This window comes from Artemia franciscana, chromosome 21 (assembly GCF_032884065.1).
Source record: "Artemia franciscana chromosome 21, ASM3288406v1, whole genome shotgun sequence".
Lineage (NCBI taxonomy): Eukaryota > Metazoa > Arthropoda > Branchiopoda > Anostraca > Artemiidae > Artemia > Artemia franciscana.
Genome location: NC_088883.1, coordinates 4,548,991 through 4,570,969, shown reverse-complemented (window position 1 = coordinate 4,570,969; position 21,979 = coordinate 4,548,991). Strand labels below are relative to the sequence as shown.

Genomic DNA, 21,979 nt, shown 5'->3' with positions numbered 1-21,979 from the left:
TATTATAAACAAAGAGAAATATAATCAGTAGATTTATTTGTACTTGTTTTATTGATATCTGCTAGATAAACCGTAAAGTAATAATTTACGCATAATTTCTTTATTTATCATAAAGTTCCTTGAAATTATACCATATTATCTGCTTTCGAAACAAAGAACTTTCTACTATTTATTTTTAGTGGCTTGCCAATACAGTTTTGTATGATCATCATTCCCATCATTCAATTCTAACTCCTGGGTTCAAATTCACCTTCCCAGTGTCACAAATGCAATAATACGAGGGATATTTCAAAATGACACGAAATTTTTGTCAACAAGGTAACGGCAACCGTTTTCTATGACTAAAGGAGTTATACTTGTGGAATTTTTGACTTTTTAGGAGGTACTTTTTAGGTACACTGGACTCGTGGACTTTTTAGGATGTAGAAATGATCTCTTGATTTTCTTAAAAATACTCTAAAAGGATGGAAGCATCACCTGGAAGGAAAGTGATTTGACACTGAAGGAGGTTATGTTGAAAAATCCATTATAATTATGACTGTTGTAAATCCATTGTATATTGATAGATCCATTGTAATAAAAAAATCTAATAAACAATTACAGAATTCAGCTTACCAGCAGAAATATGAACCATGTTTATATGGAGTTAGGTGAGTATTCCTAAAAAAAACGTCAAGTTTGCAAAACAAGGAGCTTATTATCCATACTATACAAAACAATACATGTTTAGGTAGTGAGAACAGGAATGTAGCGTAGAATTAGCTGGCTATTTCAACATTGGAACAGGTATTGGTTTCTGTTTAGTGTCATAAATAAGTTTAATGCCCTGCAAAGCAAAAAAAAAACAAGCCCTCTTCTATATTAAAATAGAACTGCACACTAAGCAACAATTTTTAAAATTTTGTCACGCTTCGATTTCCTTAGCGTTGTAAAAGTAACTATTTTCCTGGAGATGTTCAAGGTTTCCAAAACGACAAGCAACATTTTTGTGTCTAACTTATTTTACCAAACATCCCCCATACTCAACAACAAATTGTTAGACATAGGCTACAGCTGCGAAGTAGCCATGAACAAAAAAATTGGATTGCAACCTGACAGCTAAAAAAAAATATCACAGAGTAAATTCCGAATTAGTTCTTAGTCCTGCTCTCCTTATTTTGTATCCCCCTCCCCTAGATTTTGGAGAAAATGCTTGGGTGACGCTCTGGATTGACAAGAAAACATGTTAAGCAAACGATTCTTACTTTGTAACAAGTAAAAGAATTGTAGCTAACAAAATTTTGCATGCAGCCCCGCTATACTTTACTCCCAGACCCTTCATAATACCCCCTAACGGTAAAATTCTACTTCAGCCACTTTTGGCTATCTTTGAAAGGAGTTATGTTAGGAGAATGAAACTTTCAATAATGAATCCAGAGAAAATACTTCGGAAATGTATTAAAAAGCATCCAACGTGACCCTCTTATGATTTCTAAGTCTTCGAAATTTGTTTACTTGAAAGGTAACTTTACAAGTTTTTTACTGTTTCAAAAAATAGAGTTAAGAGAAAGAGTCAAACGTAGTGTAAAGAGCGGGGTGTTGAGGAGGAAAAACCTTTTCATATGGAAATTAATTTCTGTTTATTTTAAGTTTTAATGTCGCTCCTTACTTTCAGTTAAAAAAAACTTTTTTTTTAAATTTAATTATATATAGAGGTTGGGTTAAGTTAGATATTTGATACAATGCACACAATCCCCCCCCCCCTATGTCCAAATATATAGCTCAAACTTTTGATAAAGCAAATGAAATTAAACAAAATATGATGAAAATATAATACTTTATTAGGAAAATTGTAAAATTATAAGGTAGAATTATATACCCAGAACGCAGAAATGTCGTTTAGAATCAAGTTAAAAGAAGGTCTTCCTTCTGCCTCTACTGCCGCCCAGCCCCTTATCCTGGAAGAATATAATTTCCTCTTTTTTAGTCTTTGGCAAATCCCAAATCTTCATTTCAAAATACCGAATATTTAATTAGAATGTACCTGCATCGTAGTTTGTTTCGCGAAAGAACCTAACTTCACTTATTGAGTGTGTTCTGAATAATACAAATACTTGAAAGGATATTATTTAAAATAATCGAAAAAGGACAAAAAAGTCCTTAAACTGTGGTAAGAGACTAAATTGTTGCAAAGAGGGAGGGGGATCTGAGACACAAGTAAACCAGAAGTAGCACAGTGAATCTGATTAGCGTAATAGAAACTCCTTGAATCTATTAATGTGAGAATTTGCTTATTATAGGCTAGTATACAGTCCAGAACTAGCAATCTATAAGCCTGTTATGCAATTAGGTTTGGTACTACAGCTTTCCCGGCAGATTTCAAAACTTATTTCCCGCAAAAACAGAATTTACTTACTTTTGCTATCACAACTTGAGTAGGGTAACTTGTCTTTCAACTGCCACAATTCGACTGAAGCAAGTTGTATGTGCAATTCTGTACTAAGGTTTTATCTAAACTACAACCAAATGAAATGTATCTTTGTTAAATCTGATCTAAATGTAGATATAATTAAGTGTAACTTTGTTTGACCATAGAAATTTTTTTTGTGTGTGTGAAAAAAAGATTTTGAAAACCCGGCGGAAGATCTGTAAACTTGGTGAAAGTGGGCTTTTCCGGGTTAAATGCATAATTGAATTCTCAAGTTCTATCAAGTCTATTTCCTAGATGACTATATTAATTCTGAGTATTTGCTTTAATAAGTTGTCAGATTAAAATAGGGCAGTTCCTGTTACATGCCCTGATGTATATTTGCTTGTTGTAATGAATATAAGCTAGCAATTAAAATTATCAATTAAATTAAAATTATCAGTTCTAATTCTGTTTCTGTTCTCGTTTTATGTACATTTACTGTATTATATAATGAAAAGAGAAATCACCAATGCAACAGCACAAACACATTAAAAAAAAAGAAAAGAAAAAAAAGGAAGACTGTTTTCCTACATTAGTGATTAATATAGACTAGCACTTGAACGAGGCCTTAACGCTACTCATCCATACAATCACATGGGTCAAACAGCATAGCCATACACAATCAACCATAAAGAATAATCCATGGACAGACATATGTATAAATAAACATTTTATATTCTACATATATACTTTATGAAGGTTAGAGACGCTAGACATCTTCCACCGATCGAACTCCACATTGTAGTCCAACGCTACCATAAGACTCCAAAGAAGAGAGTACAGAGAAGTAGACACTTTACAGGCCCGTGCCCTTTTTAATAGGCGAAAGTGATGGGAGGGCAACTCACCCCTCCTCCCACAAACACCATTTCCCCAAACAAGTCTAATCGAAATTTTTAGATACTCATTTTGTATGAAGTAGTTAAAAGGTCAGGAAATTATGTATTTGAGGATATAAGATATGTTCTGGGAGCATATAGTGTGTATATATAGAAGAGATGATCATATAAACTTAAGGGAGGTGATTAGATGGGTAATCAGAAGTTCTAGTGCCATTTTAAGACTCAGAGTGATTGGAGGGGGGATCCCCCCAACACCTCGTTTTTTCCCGAAACTGATCTGACAGAAATTTAGAATGGTCATTTGTTGTCTTGGAAACTTTGAAAAGAGCTCATATGAAAGGACTAGTGCCCCTTTTATGGTCAAAAATGATTGGAGGGTAACTAAGCCCCTTCCCACACCAACGATTTCTCGAAACACAACCAATCCCAATTTCGAGATAGCCATTTTTTCAACGTAATTGAAAGGTCCGAAAATTATGTCTTTGAGGATGACAACCTCCCAGAGGGCTCTAAGTTATACCCTTGCGGAATATAAGGCCCATATAGATAATTCGATCTTATAAATTTTGGATGGGACACATTGGATTTGTAATCAGAAGTTCCAGTGTATTTTTTTAGACTCAAAGTGCTTGGAGGGTGGATACCCCCCCCAACATTGTATTTTCCCAAAATACATCTAATAGAAATTTTGAAATGGCCATATGTTGTCGCAGAAACTTCGGTAACAGCTCATTTGATTGGAAATTAAAAGAGCCAGTGCCATTTTGAATTGTCGAAAGTGATTGGAGGGCAATTAACCCCCCTCCTAACCCATCATTTCTCCAAACTCATTCAATCAAATTTTTGATTTAGCCATTTTGTTTAACATAATTGAAAGGTCCAGATATTATGTCTTTGAGGATGAAAACCCAGAGCCCTCAGGGCAAGGGTTGTAAGATATAATATGGGGGCATATAAGGTATAAAAAGAAAGGATGATCATATTTACTTCGAAAGGGCTCATTGGACTGGTAATCAGAACTTCTAATCCCTTTTTTAAGATTCAGGATGATCAGAGGATGGATAACATTCCACCTCCCACCCCTCAGGTTTTACCGGAATGCGTCTGATACAAATTTTGAGATGTCCATTTGTTGTTATAGAAACTTCAAAAATAGCTCATTCGATTGGAGATTGAAAGGGCCAGTGCCTTTTACTTCGGAAAAGGCTCGTTCGATTGGAAATTGAAAGGACCCCCCCCCCTTTACTGAAAAATACCCATTGAAAATGTCTATACTTTTCTCAATGGAAAAATTGCATAGCTAATAGCCCTTCCCCATGGGGCTGTGAGTGGGGATTTTCAAGTCATCTCAGAGGTATAATTATTGGACCTTTGAACCATTCTAAACCAAATGGCTCTAAAAATTTTAATCAGTTATCTCTGGGGGAAAGGGAGGGGGACTAGTTGCACTCCCTACTTTTGGCCATTTAAGAAGCAAATTAAAATGTTTAATTTCCGTTTTATTGTGCCCTCTCCCGGTGTTTTAGAGCCATCGGATTGATATAATCATTCCCTGTCAAAAAAAGGGCATCTGTTATCTTCCTTCTGGCAAAATATACAAAATTCTATATTTTTCCAGATAGAAATCTTGAAACCTCATTAGTTGGGTTTTGTGATGTGATGATTCTAACGTTCTGATTTTAACTTAAATCGGTTGATTTTTTGTTGTTGTTGTTTCCTGGCTTTTATTTTTAAACCAGGAACATTTTCTTAGGCGCGCAGCTTTTGATGGGTAACTTCATGGTTTTGGATTTTATGGAAAGACTTAGCATAAAAAGCGAAATCTTTTGGCTGATGAATTGTTATCAAAATTCCTTTTTTAGAGTTACTTTTGGGTCAAGTTTTTTTCCTCTGAAAAAAAACTTCTTTTTTGAAGTATTTTTAGAACCTATATTAGGCAATGTCAGGTTGATTCTATATACTAAAGACAGGGGTATTTTGTACGGGTGTATTTTTCATAGGAATATTTTCTTGGGTGGGGTGGGGAGCTTTCCTAGCGGGTTTGACGGGAAGTATTTTTCAGGGGGTATTTCCCTTGGGGATATTTTCTTGAGGGGGGGTCGCCGGCCACCTTCCGGAATGGGCCAAAACTAAGTATCTATCACCATTAGGGATGCACTGAGACGTAAAAATTGCCAATTACTTCACTGTAGACAGTGTAGACCATTGAAGCTCATATATAGAGACCGCAAGGATAACTTGGCGTTTCTGAGGACTAACACCTAAGCAAAGAAAAAACACATAAGCCCTCTATGTCGCCAACAAGCAGCAACAGTCGAGACTAGTTCAGCATCTCCTGTTTGAATGCTTACCTTGGGGCTGTGGGGGCATCTCCGGAGGCATATTGGATTTGGTAAGATTGGAGGGCAACTGGCCCACCTCACATCTTTCTTTGCTAAAAATCTGATCCAATTCTAAGATAGCCATTTAGTTTAACATAGTTGAAAAGACCAATAACTATGTCTTTGAGGCTAACGTAGCCCCCTAGAGCCCCTTGGGAAAAGTTTGTAAGTCGGGATATTCGTCCACTGCTTACGTAAAATTTTTTTTTTTTATTGGAGTGCATACATACATTTTTCGGGGAGAGGGGAGAATTTCTTCAAGGAGGATCTTCAACGGGAATAATCTCCCGTGGGGAGGAAAATTCCCGAAGGGGGAGGAACTTCCAAGGGAAATTTTGTACTGGAGGAATTTGCCAAGATTCCTATACACAATATTTTTGTTTGTCTTAGTGTCTCTTTGATGACCCAATTTCACAACTAAGATATTAAGGGAAATTGTCCAGGGGCCCCAGCATTCATGGTTTTGGAGGTATTCAAGTTTTTTTTTTGTAATAGCCGTTGTAGTACCTAATTTCAACAACCTATTAGTCCCATTTAAACCTTCAACACCTAAAATTAAAATCCTTACACTGGGATTATTTGGGTCAGGGGTGACAAAGCTACTAATTGTATTGTCAATCATCACAAATAAATTAAAACTCAATGGGTTAAAAATAAAAGAGTAAAGTAACTAAATCAAGTCCCAAAAAAGAATCAAATCGTCAAGTAATATAAAACCAAAAGGCTATACGCAGAGGCGGAGCCCTCAGTCAATAGTAAATTAAGCAAGCTAAATAAGTCAAAAGCGGGAACAGCACTAAGTTTGAAAGCTGGATAAAAGGAAGGTTGATAAATACTCTCAAGCAATTTGATAGTTGCAATATGCAGGAATCTGGGAAAATTTGCAGCAAGTACATTAACAGTACATTTAATTACATTAACAGTCAAAGCAAGCTTCTTTTTTTGCACCTCAAACTTTGGGACCATAACTGTTCAACACTTAGAACGCATTTGTATGTGTTGTGCCTAAAATATAATGAAAGAGGCGCACACTCCACTTTTTCGCAACCGTCTCAAAGCGATTACACCTAACAAAGCGGTTCATGAGGAATATTATTCATGCATAATCTGAGCCGTAGCGAGTAGGGCCAGGAGTTCGAAAGAAGAGAAAAGACAGTTATTTTAACAGCAACTGCCTTATGGTTGGGTATGGGACATGACTAGTACAATTTCTGCTAACAAGCCACATACCTATATATTTTCTCCCGAACTTTAACAAAGTAAAATAAAGGACAAGATGCAGAAGAGACCTAAGATACTGGAAGGTGCACTGAAAAAACTAGTAATGGTATAATTTGAAAAAGTTTGAAGATTGTTTTAAACCTGGATAACTCATTGAGATAAACTTATAATTTACAATTTACGAGAAAAACTGACAAAATTTATTTAAAGACTAATCATAATGACATTTAACCAAAACAACAAGAGCTAAGAACTCATATGGTACTCGTGACGAGGTCGGAAGAACCAAAAGTTCAGCTACTATGTGCTCTAGCAAAATTCTAAGAATCAACAGATTGCTTTAAAAGGAGAATCAGAAGCTTAATGCCAGTCGGGATTTAAAATAAGAGCTCTGAGACACGATATCTTTCCAAACGTCAAATTTCATTAAGATCCAATCCGTAAGTTAAAAATACCTCATTTTTTCTAATTTTTCAGAATTAACCCTCCCCAAAAACTCCCTCAAAGAGAGCAGATCCGTTCCGGCTATGTCAGTCACGTATCTAGGACATGTGCTTGTTTTTCCCACTAAGTTTCATCCCGATCCCTCTACTCCAAGCGTTTTCCAAGATTTTAGGTTTCCCCCCCCCCCCGACTCCCCCCAATGTCACCGGATCCAGTCGAGATTTAGAATAAGAGCTCTGAGACACGATATCCTTCAAAACATCAAATTTCATTAAGATCCAATCACCCGTTCGTAAGTTGAAAATACTTCATTTTTCCGATTTAACATCCCCCCACTCCCTCCCAGATAGTGGAATCAGGAAAACGACAATTTCTAGTTTAATCTGGTCTAGTCTCTGATACGCCTGCCAAATTTCATCGTCCTAGCTTACCTGGAAGTGCCTAAAGTAGCAAAACCGGGACAGACAGACAGACCGACAGACAGAATTTGCGATCGCTATATGTCACTTGGTAGATACCAAGAGCCAGAAAAATCCAAAAAACTGTAAAGCCAATTACTTTTTAGTTTTTCAATTACCCAATTGGAGCCGAAAGTCCTTGGACGACGAAAGGGAGGTTTTTGAAGCTTCATCAGACATTTGTTCTAATTATTTACTGGTAAAACTATCTATTTTAAGTCCAAAGTTGAAAATTTGTACCTTATTTTTTATTACTTATTCTTAACATTTCTCTTTTTTCCTCTTTTCTTATCTTCGCGTTTTTCATCTTCAAATTTAAGTTTATTTGACCTAGTAAAGTAGGTACTAAATGTCAAAGTAAAATTCGAAAAAAAAAATCATAGTTGAGATTTTAAGCACAAATAACTAATTAAAACTCGCTAAACTTGGATTGCTACCTGCTACCTACTAAAGAGTGATCGACCAGCCCATTGCAACCGTCATAGTTCATATCAAATAGTTCGTGGTAACGAACTGTAGTAAGGAGCGACCCGGCTCAATAGTAACCTAAACTCTAAAAAACGGGATTTTGATACTAATAGATACATCAAAAGGATTGGATTTATATGTTGATTTTAAATATAGGTTTGATGGGAATCTTACCCGTCAAACGTTACGAGCCTGAGAAAATTTGCCTCATTTTAGAAAATAGGAAGTCATAGAATCTTAACGAAAATCACGCCATCCAATTCAACGTATCAGAAAACCCTACTGTACAAGTTTCAAGCTCCCATCTACAAAAATGTGGAATTTTGCATTTTTTGCCACAAGACAGATCACAGATGCGTGTTCATTTGTTTGTTTTTTGTTTTCCAGGGGTGATCGTATCGACCCAGTGGTCCTAGAATGTCGTAAGAGGGCTCATTCTAGCGGAAATTAAAAGTTCTAGTGTCCTTTTTAAGAGATTAAAAAAATTGGAGGGTACCTAGGCTCCCTCCCACGCTCATTCTTTCCCAAAGTCACAATATCAAAATTTTGAGACAGCAATCTTATTCAGCTTAGTCGAAAAACCATATAACTATGTCTTTGGGGACGACTTACTCCCCTACAGTCCCCGTGGGAGGGGCTACAGGTTACAATATTTGACCAGTGCTTACATACAGTAATGGTTATTGGGAAGTGTACAGACGTTTTCAGGGGGATTTTTTGGTTGGGGGAGGAGCTGAGAAAAAGGGGATATGCTGGGGGAGCTTTCCATGGAGGAATTTGTCATGGGGGAAGAGCATTTCCCATGAAGGGAGCGCAGGATTTTCTAGCATTATTCAAAAAAATGGAAAAAAATATGAAAGTTTTTCAACTGAAAGTTAGGAGCAGCATTAAAACTTAATACGAACAGAAATTATTATGCATATGAGGGGTTCACCTCCTCCTAATACCTCACTCTTTATGCTAAAGTATTTTTAGTAATTTCAACTATTTATTCCATGGCTTTTGTGATTCAGGGGTCATTCTTAAGGAATTGGGACAAAAATTAAGCTTTAGTGCAAAGAGCGATGTACTGACGAGGGGGTGAACTCCCTCATATGCGTAATGAAAACATACCAATTCAGAAGTTTGTTACTTATGCTAATTCGTAAGTTACGTATATCTTTTACTTTTTACTTTTTTTAACTGAAAGTAAGGAGCGACATTAAAACTTAAAACGAACAGAAACTGCTTCGTATATGAAATTAGCTGCTCCCTCCTCAACGCCCCGCTCTTTACGCTAAAATTTTGAATTAATTATTCATTTATTAAAGTTGAATTAATCATTCTTGTGCGGAGAGCCAAAATAAAAACATCCATTTGTTTAAAAACGTTCAGAAATTAAATTAAAAAAATAAGTTTTTTCAACTAAAGTAAAAGAGCGACATTAAAATTTAAAACAAACAGAAATTATTTCGTATATGAAAGGGTTGTCCCCTCCTCAACACCTCGCTCTTTACGCTTAAGTTTGACCTCTTTGTCATAACTCTTTTTTTTAGAACAATAAAAAACTTAAGCGTAAAAAGCGAGAACACGTAATAAAAATACACTTGCTCGTAATGTAGAAGCTCGTTACGTAAGCTAATTCGTAGGTTACGTATATTTATTACTAATAAAAACGTTCGTAAAAAAATTAAAAGTTCTAGTTGCCTTTTTAAGTAACCGAAAAATTGGAGGGCAAATAGGCCTCCTACCCCCCCTTTTTTTCTCAAAATCATCCAATCAAAACTATGAGAGTCATTTAGCCACAAAAAAATTAATATGCTAATTTCGAGAGATTTGCCTTGAAGGGAAGGAATTTTCCATGGACTGGGAGCAGGACTTACCGCCGTTATTTAATTTAAAAAGTTTTTTAACTGCAAGTAAGGAGCGACATTAAAACTTAAAACGAACAGAAATTATTCCGTATATGAAAGGGGTTGTCCCCTCCGCAACACCTCGCTCTTTACGCTAAAGTTTTTTTTATTGTTTTAAAAGTAGAGTTGTGACAGAGTCAAACCTTAGCGTAAAGAACGGGGTGTTAACGATGGAACAACCCGTTCCATATAAGGAATAATTTCTGTTCGTTTTAAGTTTTAATGCCCTTACTTACTTTCAGTTGAAAAAACTTGTTTTTTTTATTAATTTATAAAGAGGTCAAGTAAAAAAAAAAATTATGGCGCGGAGAATTAAACAATAAGCTGTGCAAAAAAGTGTCATATTCCAACATCTATTATTTTTATGAATGTGGCTTAAGATGGATAAACCATAGTCTTTGTCGGCAATGACAGAAGAACACACTCCCAAATGGGACAAAATCAGTCAAAAGAAGGCTAAATGAAAGGGGTCCCTTCAAGCTTCAAGCTCTAGCAGTGTGAGCTAGAAAAAGAACAATTAAAGATGTGCTGACGTAAGGCAAGGTTGGTGCTGCAAGGAATTTTTATTAGTAGTTGCACTAATTTAAGTTGGTGTATTGAAATATACAATTTTGACTATCTTCTATCCGGCCACTTTTACCAACAAGTAAGCCTATAGTTGTCTCAGGTAAAGTTTTTATAACACATGTAACTATTTACATAGTTATTTTATTCAGATATCTCAAATATATAATTAAAACATAGGCAAAAGACACAAAATAAAATGAGGAAAGTCAAACCGCTTTTCAAGTGACTATACTTGTGCGTTATCAAGTTTCAAATACTATACATTGAATTTTAATATCAAATAATATTTCAACACCGCCTTCAAATGATTGTTTATAAACCCATTAGAGACAAATTTTACGAGAAAAACTATTGAACAGATTTTATTTTAGAAAAATATTGGACACTTTTCATTTGAATCGGAATTTACATACTCAATGCTTGCATTTTTTAGCAAATTATGAACATATTTAACATTTTAAATTTGCATGTTTTAGCAAATTACGAACATATTTAACATTTTAAATTTGCTTTTTTTTAGCAAATTATGAACATATCTAACATTTTAACTTACCATACTTAAGCTCCTTATAGCCATGTTCTTTGATTTCTGTTTAGCCATCAAAAATCCATAATACCATTACTATTCGCATAAATATTTGACTGGCTGGTAAATTATACGATCGGTAGTAAAGTTTGAAATTTATTTCTTTTTTGAAGAGATGCCAGAATTTTTCTTTAGTTTCTCAACAAAACACAGGCTTTCATAAAAAATAATTTTTTGAATTATGAGAATTAAATCAGGGTGGAGGAATCCTGATAAATTCACCAGTGCTGCTTACGTCATCTAATGTCAAAAATAGGAATACTTAATGAGACCAAATAAAGCGTACAATGTTGGGTCTTTATTCAAATCTCATTTTGGAGCTAAACTAATAAAGATGTATTCCTGAAGCTTGAGTTTTATCCACCAAGAATCGACATCTACAATTTTGGTTCATTTCAATTCTTTTCTTGTGCATTCCAACTAATTTGTGACTAAGATTTATCTACAAATTTTTCAATAAAGGGGGGATTCCTTACTGGCTGATTCCTTTTCATTGAAGAACATTTTATTAAACTATATGTTAGTTTTAAATTAATTTAAGATTGGTTGTTTTTTAATTCTTTGGAGAATTTGCCTTGGGATATCCAGTATATTCTTGATACCCTTGCGTTTCAGTGAAATATGTAAGGTGGTTGAATCAGAAAAATAATCATAGAAATACATAAAATTATCCAAACAAAAGTAAAAGTATGGTAAGTAGCAAAAAAAAATATAAGCCACATAGAAATGTATTATTTTGAAATTGAGCACCCATAAATATTTGTGTCACTATTTAGGCAATACAAAGGTTTGAAACAACCATCGTTGAAACAACCATTTGAAACATCGACCATTTGAAACAACCATTTCAAACTTCGATTAGGAAACAAATTTGATAAACAAATATTACACCGATGTATTCCCTTGCACTCCGATGAAAAATGATAAGGGGGCTCATTGCAATGCTTGCATTCTTCACAAAAAGTTAATATCAAAGACGATTTTAAATACTGGTCATATTTTTCAACTTTCAACAAAGAACCCAAAGATTTCTCTAGGACTAACTTCATTGTTTTAAATTCCTCTCCAAGCTTCAAATTCACAAACATTATGAGAACTTCGGGCAATGGAAAGTTTTTCAAGTTAATCAGTGATAGGATTTTTAACGACGCTATGGATCTTTCTTCAGGATTCTCCGACGTCCAACTGTAGAATATATTCAAAAAGCATTTCCAAGTATCCACCTTTGATTGACCTAGCATATCACAACATATCTCCGAGAATTTTATAAAATCATCAACACTAAATCCATTGACAAAATTTGGAACTACTTTTCCTTCTACAGCAATGCGCGCAAGTTCTCTTAATGCTCCAATCTTAGACTTTGGACTGTTGGAAATTAAAAAATAAGCTTCAAGGAGTTTTAAATTTTCACCTTGTCTGTATTCACCAAGTAGTTTTTCTGCAATATCATCCTTGATCCCAAACAAATCATATTTCTCAACAATATAGTCAAAACCTTCCTTGTTAACTTTCTCGTAACCGTGAACAGTTCCATTTTCATAATATTGTATGATAAATTGCATCGTTTCAAAATGGATATCGTTTGCCACAACTACGTTGGTTCTCTTCTCAATAAAATCTTTTTCAAACATATACTTGAAAACATTGCTTACTGTTGTTAAAAGGCTTTTCTTAACTTTAACATCTCCATCATTGCATCGTATAGTAACTATGGAACTGTCTGTTATCGTCAGTTTGTTTAAGAGTGCAATAAAAGGTGAAGGAGATTCGGCCATTGTTTCCTCAGTTGCGCAGCATAAACTTGAATAACCTGAACCCTATAATAAAAAAGGAAATGGCATGAGATATATTTTGAAAATGGCTTTTTTGGAGTACATCCGTCAAAATACATTATTTTGGCATTTTTGTATTAGAGGCCAATTTTTACCCCCTCTCGACTTATAATATGTTTTGATCCCCTCTCCTAATTGATGTCAATGGTTAAATGTATCAAACAGATTATCATCTAGAACTGATGACCTTAGGGGACTTGTTGCTGCATTAAGTTGTTAGCACGTTAGCAGTAGTATTTGTAGTATCTGACAAAATAGTGGAATTAATTATTTAGTTACTATAGCCGAAACGAAGAAAGGTTTCGCTTGTTGCACATAAAAACAAATAAAACAACATGTGGAGTAGCTATAACCACAAACGGGTCAATCAATATCAATCCAACACAGCTCATAGCCAAACTTTTTCGGAATTAAATTTTTTTTAAACAAGTTTTTTTAACTGCAAGTAAGGGATGAAATTAAAACTTAAAGCGAACAGAAACTATTCCGCATATGGAAGGGGTTGTCCCCTCCTCAAAATCCCGCTCTTTACGCTAAAGTTTGACTATGTCACAAGTCTACTCTTTAAAACAATGAAAAAAACTTTAGCGTAAAAAGCGAGGCGTTGCGGAGGGGACAACCTTTTTTCATATACGGAATAATTTCTGTTCGTTTTCAGTTTAAATATCGCTCATTATTTGCAGTTAAAAACTTGTTTGTTTTTTTAATTTAATTTCTGAAAGTTTTTGAGTTAATGCATGTTTAGATTTTGGCTAACCGCACACGAATAATTAAAACGAAATATTCATATTAATTTATTTAGTTTTTGCTAAATGGCTTTCTCATAGTTTTGATCGGATGATTTTAAAAAAAGGGGGTGGGGGGGGAGGCCTAGTTGCCCTCCGATTTTGTTACTTAAAAATTCAACTAGATTATTTTATTGTTTGTACGGACGTTATTAGTAATAAACATACTTAACTTACGAATTAACTTACGCAACGAACTTCTATATTTGCGTAGTTTTATTACGCATATGAGGGGTTCTGCCCCCTCGTCAATACCTCGCTCTTTAAACTAAAGCTTGAATTTTATCCCAAATCTTTTAAGAATGACCCTGAATCACAAAGGCCGTAGAATAAATAGTTGAAATTACTAAAAATACTTTATCGTAAAGAGCAAGGTATTGTTGAAGAGACGAACCCCCTTATCTACGTAATATTTTATGTTCGTTTTAAGTTTTAATGCTACTCATTACTTCCACGTGAATTTTTTTTTATTTCCTCATTGTTTTTTTTTTTAAATAATGCTAGAAAATCCTGTACCCCCTTAATGGAGATTCTCTTCCCGGATGATAAATTCCTCCATGAGATCCTCCCACGTAACCCCCGACCCACCCAAACGTGAAAAAGTCCCCCTAAAAACGTCAGTATACTTCATAACAACCATTACGATATGTCAATAATGGTCAAAGTTCATAACTTGCAGCCCCTTCCCCGGGGGCTGTGGGGGGATTAAGTCGTCTCCAAAGACATAGTTATTAGGTTTTCGACTAAGTTGAACAGAATGGCTATCTCAAAATTTTGATCCGGTGAGTTTGGGGGAGAATGTCCACGGGAGGGGGCCTAGGTCCCCTCCAATTGTTTGTTCACTTGAAAAAGGCACTAAAACTTTTAATTTCCGTTAGACTGAGCCCTCTTGCGACATTCTAGGACGACTGGGTCGATACGATCACCACTGGAAAAGAAAACCACAACAAATAAACACGCTTCCGTGATCTGTCTTCTGGCAAAAACTATAAAACTCAACATTTTTGTAGTTAGGAGCTTGAAACTTTATATTAGCGTTTTCTGATACGCTGAATCCGATGGTGTGATTTTCGTTAAGATTCTATGACTTTTAGGGGATGTTTCCCCCTAATTTTCTAAAATAACGCAAATTTTCTCAGGCTCGTAACTTTTAATGGGTAAGACTAAACTTGATGAAGCATATATTTAAAATCAGCATCAAAATGTGAATTTTGATGTAACTATTGGTATCAAAATTCAGTTTTTTAGAGTTTCGGTTACTATGGAGCCGGGGTCGCTCCTTACTACTACGAACTGTTTGATTACAGGACATTTTATACACTTATTTTAAACTTTAATGTTAATTTATTTGCAAATGTTCAGATATTCTTATGTAACTTTTGAATTATAAAAGGTAAAGTTTATAAAAAAAGGAGAATTTCGGAAAATGTTACAAAATCAAGTTCCTAATTATAAAAGAAACCCACAATTGCGTCAAATCAAAACTTTTAAAATCAGCTTCATTATTATATCCAACAAAAGTAGGCCTACCTTAAGAAATACAAAATTTTCATCCAAAAAATCGTTTTCAAAATATATTTTTAGCTAAGCTACATTTTTAAATATTCGAAAAAAATATGTGGTTGAGTGGTTTGAGCTTAAGGTGAATCTCCTTGGTTTTGATCTAATTTTTTTTTTCATTCTTAAGCAATGCTTAATATCTTTCTAAGGAATTGGTGTTTTTAAGAGATAAATTAAATAAAAAAACAAGTTTTTTTAAATGAAAATAAGGAGCGACATTAAAACTTAAAACGAACAGAAATTACTCCGTATATGAAAGGGGCTTTTTATCCTCAACGCCTCGCTCTTTATGCTAACGTTTGACTCTTCCTCTTAACTCTACTTCTTAAAACAGTAAAAAAACTTTAGCGTAAAGAGCTAAAGTTGAGGAGGAAAAGCCCTTTTCATATATGGAGTAATTTCTGTTCGTTTTAAGTTTTAATGTCGCTCCTTACTTTCATTTAAAAAAACTTTTTTTTATATTTAATTTCTGGACGTTTTCTAATTAATGCATGTTTTGATCTTGGCTCTCCGCACATAAATAATTAACCAAATTTGTATATTATTTTTTTTTGGCTAAATGGCTTTCTCATAGTTGTAATCAGAAGATATTGAGAAAGAAGGAGCGAGGGAGGAAGCCTAGCTGCCCTCCAATTTTTTGATTACTTAAAAAGGCAACTAGAACTTTTAATTTTTTACGAACATTTTCATTAGTAAAAAATATACATAATTAAACGAAAATGCCACCTAGTGTTCATGATTTCTCAATGCCAGTGTCCAATTTCTACCCACTTTGTACAAACTTAGAAATATCTCACATTTCTTAGTTGGGACTTAACATGTCTTAAGATTGCACCGAAAACAAAATTTTACTTGGATTTTTTTTTAAGGTAGGTTTTCTCAAAATTGCTTAGGGCAAAGTAATCGGTACAAGGTGTCCTCCTCAGAAAATTTTTCCCTTAGAAAACTGAGCATCTACAGAAAAAGTATAAAATAGGCCTCTTCGAAATATCAATCAGATGCTTCTGGGGATAACAAATTAATGAGTACATTCATGATACATGGATTTAGAATGAATATATAACGCTTTATCTAAAGCGTGGTTAGGGTGTTCGAACCTCCTTTACCCGTAATTTTTCTGACTCGTGAAAATGTAAAAAAACACAGAATGAATCTTTAAGTCATAAAGAAAAAACACACATCCGCGATCTTTCTTTGGAGAAAAATAGAAATTTTCAATTTTTTGTAGATGAAAGGTGGGAGCATTCTAACTGTCATTTAACCTTGAGATAAATATGGAATTAGTTTTGAAGGGGGGAGGGGGAATAACATTAATATTCATTCCCTCTAGATTTCCGAGAATATTTCTGTTCTACACCGTTATTGTTATCTCGTGGAACCCAAAACAATCCGTAGGCAATTAATGTGAAAAATATCTAGCAAATCCTCCTCCGTTTTTCGGAACACCCTCCGGTTCAGAAAAAATTTTGACTGCTATCATCACTTCAGCTTCCAATATCCTAATCTTGGTTGGCAGATTTTTCTTCTTACTCTTCCAAACTTTTTTCAAAGCCGAAAATTCTATTTAATTTTTAATAACTTGACTGCACCTATTGTCTTTACTAATGTTTTCCACTTGATCGATCTTCTCATTATCCAACATCACCTCTTCGTCATCACTTTTTCCAAGTCTTAACGACTTAGTCTTCTTAACATTATTAATTAAAAAAAAAGTTTTTTCTGAGGGAAGTAGAGAAAAATTGGAACTTAAAACGAACAGAAATTCTATCTAACATATTTCAAGATAACTATAAAAATAAACCAAGTGATGATCCCTCCCGATGTTTGTAGGATTATAGAAAAATGGCGCTTTACTGAAAACACAAAACATTATAGGAGTGTGGCTCATTAAAAATAAACAGTGTAAGGACATCTTTTACGATATAAAAATAAAGCATTTTAGGGATATGTTACGATTATTTTGTAGACAAGTTTGAAGCGAAACCCTCTTGATAGTATATTCTTTTACTTGGGTTTTGTGTTTTCAGTAAAGGGCTAGTTTTCTATAATATTATAAACAAAGAGAAATATGATCAGTTGGTTTATTTGAACTTGTTTTATTGACATCTGCTAGATAAGCCGTAAAGTACTAATTTAAGCATAATTTTCTTATTTATGTTCATCATTCCCATCATTCAATTCTGACTCCTGGATCAGAACTGAAAAAAACGCGTGAAATTTTTGACAACGAGGTAACGGCAACCGTTTTCTATGACTAAAGGAGTTATACTTGTTGATATTTTAGAAGATTGTAATGATCTCTGGATTTTCTTAAATATTAAATAAAAAAAACTAGTGGTTTTGACTGAAAGTAAGGAGCGATATTAAAACTTAAAACGAACAGAAATTACACCGTGTATGAAAGGGGATGTCCCCTTCTCAATGCCCCACTCTGCGCTAAAGTTTGACTTTCTCTCAATTCTACTTTATTAAACAGTAAAAAAAACTCTAGCGTAAAATGGCGTAGCGTAACGATCCAAGAGTTTCGTTACCACGAACTGTTTGATCAAACAATTCGTGGTAACGAACTGTAGTAAGGAGCGACCCGGCTCAATAGTAACCAAAACTCTAAAAATTGAATTTTGATATCAATAGCTACATCAAAAGAATCGCATTTTAATGCTTATTTTAAATATATAAGTTTCATCAAGTTTAGTTTTACCCATCAAAAGTTACGAGCCTGAGAAAATTTGCCTTATTTAAGAAAATAGGGGGAAACACGGTGCGTGTTTATTTGTTTGTTTTTTTTTCCCAGGGGACATCATATCGACCAAGTAGTCCTAGAATGTCACAAGAGGGCTCATTCTAACGGAATTGAAAAGTTCCAGTGCCCTTTTTAAGTGACCAAAAATATTTTGAGATAGATCAAACTTTTTACGGATCAAAATTTTGAGATAGCCATTTTGTTCAGCATAGTCGAAAACCATAATAACTATGTCTCTCCCCCACAATCCCTCGGGGAGGGGCTGCAAGTTACAAACTTTGACCAGTGTTTACATATAGTAATGGATATTGGGAAGTGTACAGACATTTTCGGGGGGATTTTATTTTGTTTGGGCGTGGGGCTGAGGAGAGGAGGCTATGTTGGAGGATCTTTCCTTGGAGGAATCTGTCAGGTTCCTCCAAGATTTTTAACAGGATTTTGGGGGATTTTTAACAGGTGTTTTTAACTTACGAACGAGTTATAGGATCTTAATGAAATTCGATTTTCAGAACCACCTCGTGCCACAGAGCTCTTATTTAAAATCCCAACTGGATTCAGCGACCTTGGGGGAGTTAGAGGGAGAAACTGGAAATTTTGGAAAACGCTTAGAGTGGAGAGATCTTAATGAAACTCGGTGAAAAGAAGCTATTGGCTATTGGCTGTTCCGACCTCGTCACAAGCGCCATATGAGCTCTTGGCTCTTGTTTTCTGTAAGAATCCCTAGTATGAGTTGATATTTGTATGTTGGAGAAACACGAACAATGTAATTTGTATATATATATATATATATATATATATATATATATATATATATATATATATATATATATATATATATATATATATATATATATGTATATATATATATATATACATATATATATATATATATATATATATATATATGTATATATATATATATATATATATATCATGAAAAGAGAAATCACCAATGCTACAGCACAAACACAAAAAAAAAAAAAAAAAAAAAAAAAAAAAGACAGAAGGAGAAAAGGAAGACTGTTTATACATATATATATATATATATATATATATATATATATATATATATATATATATATATATATATATATATATATATATATATATATATATATATATATATATATATGTATATATATATATATGTATATATATATATATATATATATATATATATATATATATATATATATATATATATATATATATATATATATATATATATATATATATATATATATATATATATATATATATATATATATTTACACCAAACAAATACTTTCAATTACACCAAACAAAATGGCTATGTCAAAATTTTGATTAGATGTTTTTGGGGAAATGGTGGGCGTGGGAGGCTGTTTTTTGCCCCCCAATCACTTTCGACTATTAAAAGGGCACTAGTCCTTTCGATTTCTAATCGAATGAGCTGTTTTCGAAGTTTCTACGACAACAAATGGCCAGCTCAGAATTTCTATCAGATCCATTTCGGAAAAATACGAGGTATGTGTTGGGGGGGGGGATCCACGTTCAGGTCAAACTGAATCCTAAAAAGGGCGCTAAAAGCTCAGATGACCAATCTAATGGACCCCCTCTGAAGTTTATACAATTCCCTTCCAGTATATACCATATATACCCCGAGTGCAGAGCTTATAACCCTTGCCCTGAGGGCTGTGGCGTGATTGTCGTCCTCAAAGACATAATAGCCGGAACTTTCAATTACGTTGAACAAAATTACTATCTCCAAATTTTGATGGGATTTGTTCGGGAAATATGCATTTCGGGATAAGAGGCGTAGGGGGGGGGTATATCTCCCATCCGAACACTCAGGGTAGAACAAATGCACTAAAACTTCTGTTTATCAATCCGATGAGCCACCTCCGAAATTATACGATCACCTTTTCTATATGTAGGCCTACCTTATATGTCCCCATAACTTACAGCCCATGGCCTGAGAGCTTTGGGGGTGGTCATCCTCAAAGACATAATTTCCTAACCTTTCAATTATGTTGAACAAAATTACTGTCTTGAAATTTGTATTTGACGTGTTTGGAGAAATGGTACGCGTGGGAGGGGGGTTAGTTACCCTCCAATCACTTTTGATTATAAAAACGGCACTAGCCCTTTCAGTTTCCAATCGAATGAGCTCTTTTGGTAGTTTCAAAGAAAACAAAAATACTTGGTGGGGGGGGGGCTAACCACCCTCCAGTCACTGAATCTTAAAAATGACAGCTTCTGATTACCAACTCAAAGTCCCCTCCAAAATTTATACGATCACCTTTTCTATATATACCTTATATGGCCCCAGGACAGCTTACAACCTTTACCGGGGGCAGTCGGGGGGGGGGTTCTTCATCAAATACATAATTTCCGGACCTTACAACTAAAGGTTCTTCATCAAATATATAATTTCCGGACCTTACAACTAATTCTAAAGCTTTCCCAGCAGATTTCAAACCCTAATTACCGCAAAAATAGAATTTACTTACTTTTGTTACCAGAGCTTCCGTACGTCAAACTTATGTGTCAACTGCTACAATTCGACTACAAAGAAATTGTCTGCAATCCTCCTACTGATGTATTTTATGTAAACTATAACCAAATGAAATGTGACATTTATCTGTATTGAAGGTTTGAAATCCGAGGAAAATAGGGTGGATAGAATGATCAACTTTTCAACTGTGTGTCAACACAGGGGTCCACAACTCACAAGGAGCATACGTTAGGCACTTGCAAAGGATACTGGCCCTGTTTGCTTTATGGAAGGTTTGGAGGGAAGAAGGGCAATTAAATGGAGACTGGGATCAATGGATAAGTTTAATTGTAAGGCAGAAATCAGATGGGAAAAAGAGGAATTTACCATTTGATTTTTTATAATACAACCGTATTTCAAATATTACATAAATTGCCTTCACAAATGCATCTCTTCATGGGTCCCCTGCTGGGACTAGATACAACCCTAGATTCTCTAAAGATTTTCCCTAATTTTCTTTTTTTAATTGGCTTTATCTGGCATATTATAAAGCATTTATCTGGTATTTGGCGAAGTTTTTCTCAAATACTAGACAACTTATGTAGCGGTCCATCTGACGGGATACGTCTATCGAAGCCTACATCTCTGTAACCATTAGGGATAAGAAGTCAAATTTAGCATCAAAACATTCGTCTATTTCAGCATTAAAAAAATAAAATAGAATAAACAAAAGCTAAGAGCTCATAGGGCACTTGTGACGAGGTCGGAAGAGCCAAGAGTTCATATGGCATGAGCTCTAGCAAGATTCTAAGAATTAAAAGCTTAATTAAAAGGAAAATCAGAGGCTTAATGCTGGTCGGGATTTAAAACAAGAGCTCTGAGACACGAGGTACTTCTAAACTCATTAAGATCCGAACACCCAGTTGTTAAAAATACCTCATTTTTTCTACTTTTTCCTCTCCCTTCAGCCCCCCACATGGTCAAATCAGGGAAAGCAGCTTTATCAAGTCAATTTGTGCAGATTCCAGACCCGCCTACCGATATTTATCGTCCTAGGCCATCCAGAAGCACCAAACTCGCCAAAGAACTTGCCCCCCCTAAATCCCCTAAAGAGAGTGGATTCAGTCTGATTACGTAAACCACGTATCTACGACATTTGATTATTCTACCCACCAAGTTCCATCCTGATCTCTCCACTCTAAGCGTTTTCAAAGATTTCTGTTGTAGGTCTTTGGGTATTTTTTTCTTATTTTTCCAAATTGTTCTTACCCC

General features: G+C 34.6%; 1 protein-coding gene across 7 annotated transcripts in view; it reads right to left on the bottom strand.

Annotated features, from left to right (window-relative positions):
* Positions 1–21,042, bottom strand: part of LOC136040891 (uncharacterized) — a 319,761-nt gene extending 298,719 nt beyond the window's left edge. For 2 of the 7 annotated variants that reach the window (XR_010620908.1, XR_010620909.1), the window contains exons 1-2: positions 20,724–21,042; positions 11,276–13,128 (exon numbers count right to left, since the gene is read on the bottom strand). Coding sequence is in view for 1 of the 7 variants with exons in the window: in XM_065725301.1 (XP_065581373.1) it covers positions 12,040–13,086 (1,047 nt within the window). In the remaining 6 variants the exon portion in view is untranslated. Of the gene's footprint in view, positions 1–615; positions 730–2,395; positions 2,485–10,847; positions 13,129–20,723 lie in introns of those variants that run through there. The other 5 variants (XR_010620910.1, XM_065725301.1, XM_065725304.1 and 2 more) reach the window with 5 other exon arrangements.
* Positions 21,043–21,979: the final 937 nt, after the last annotated feature.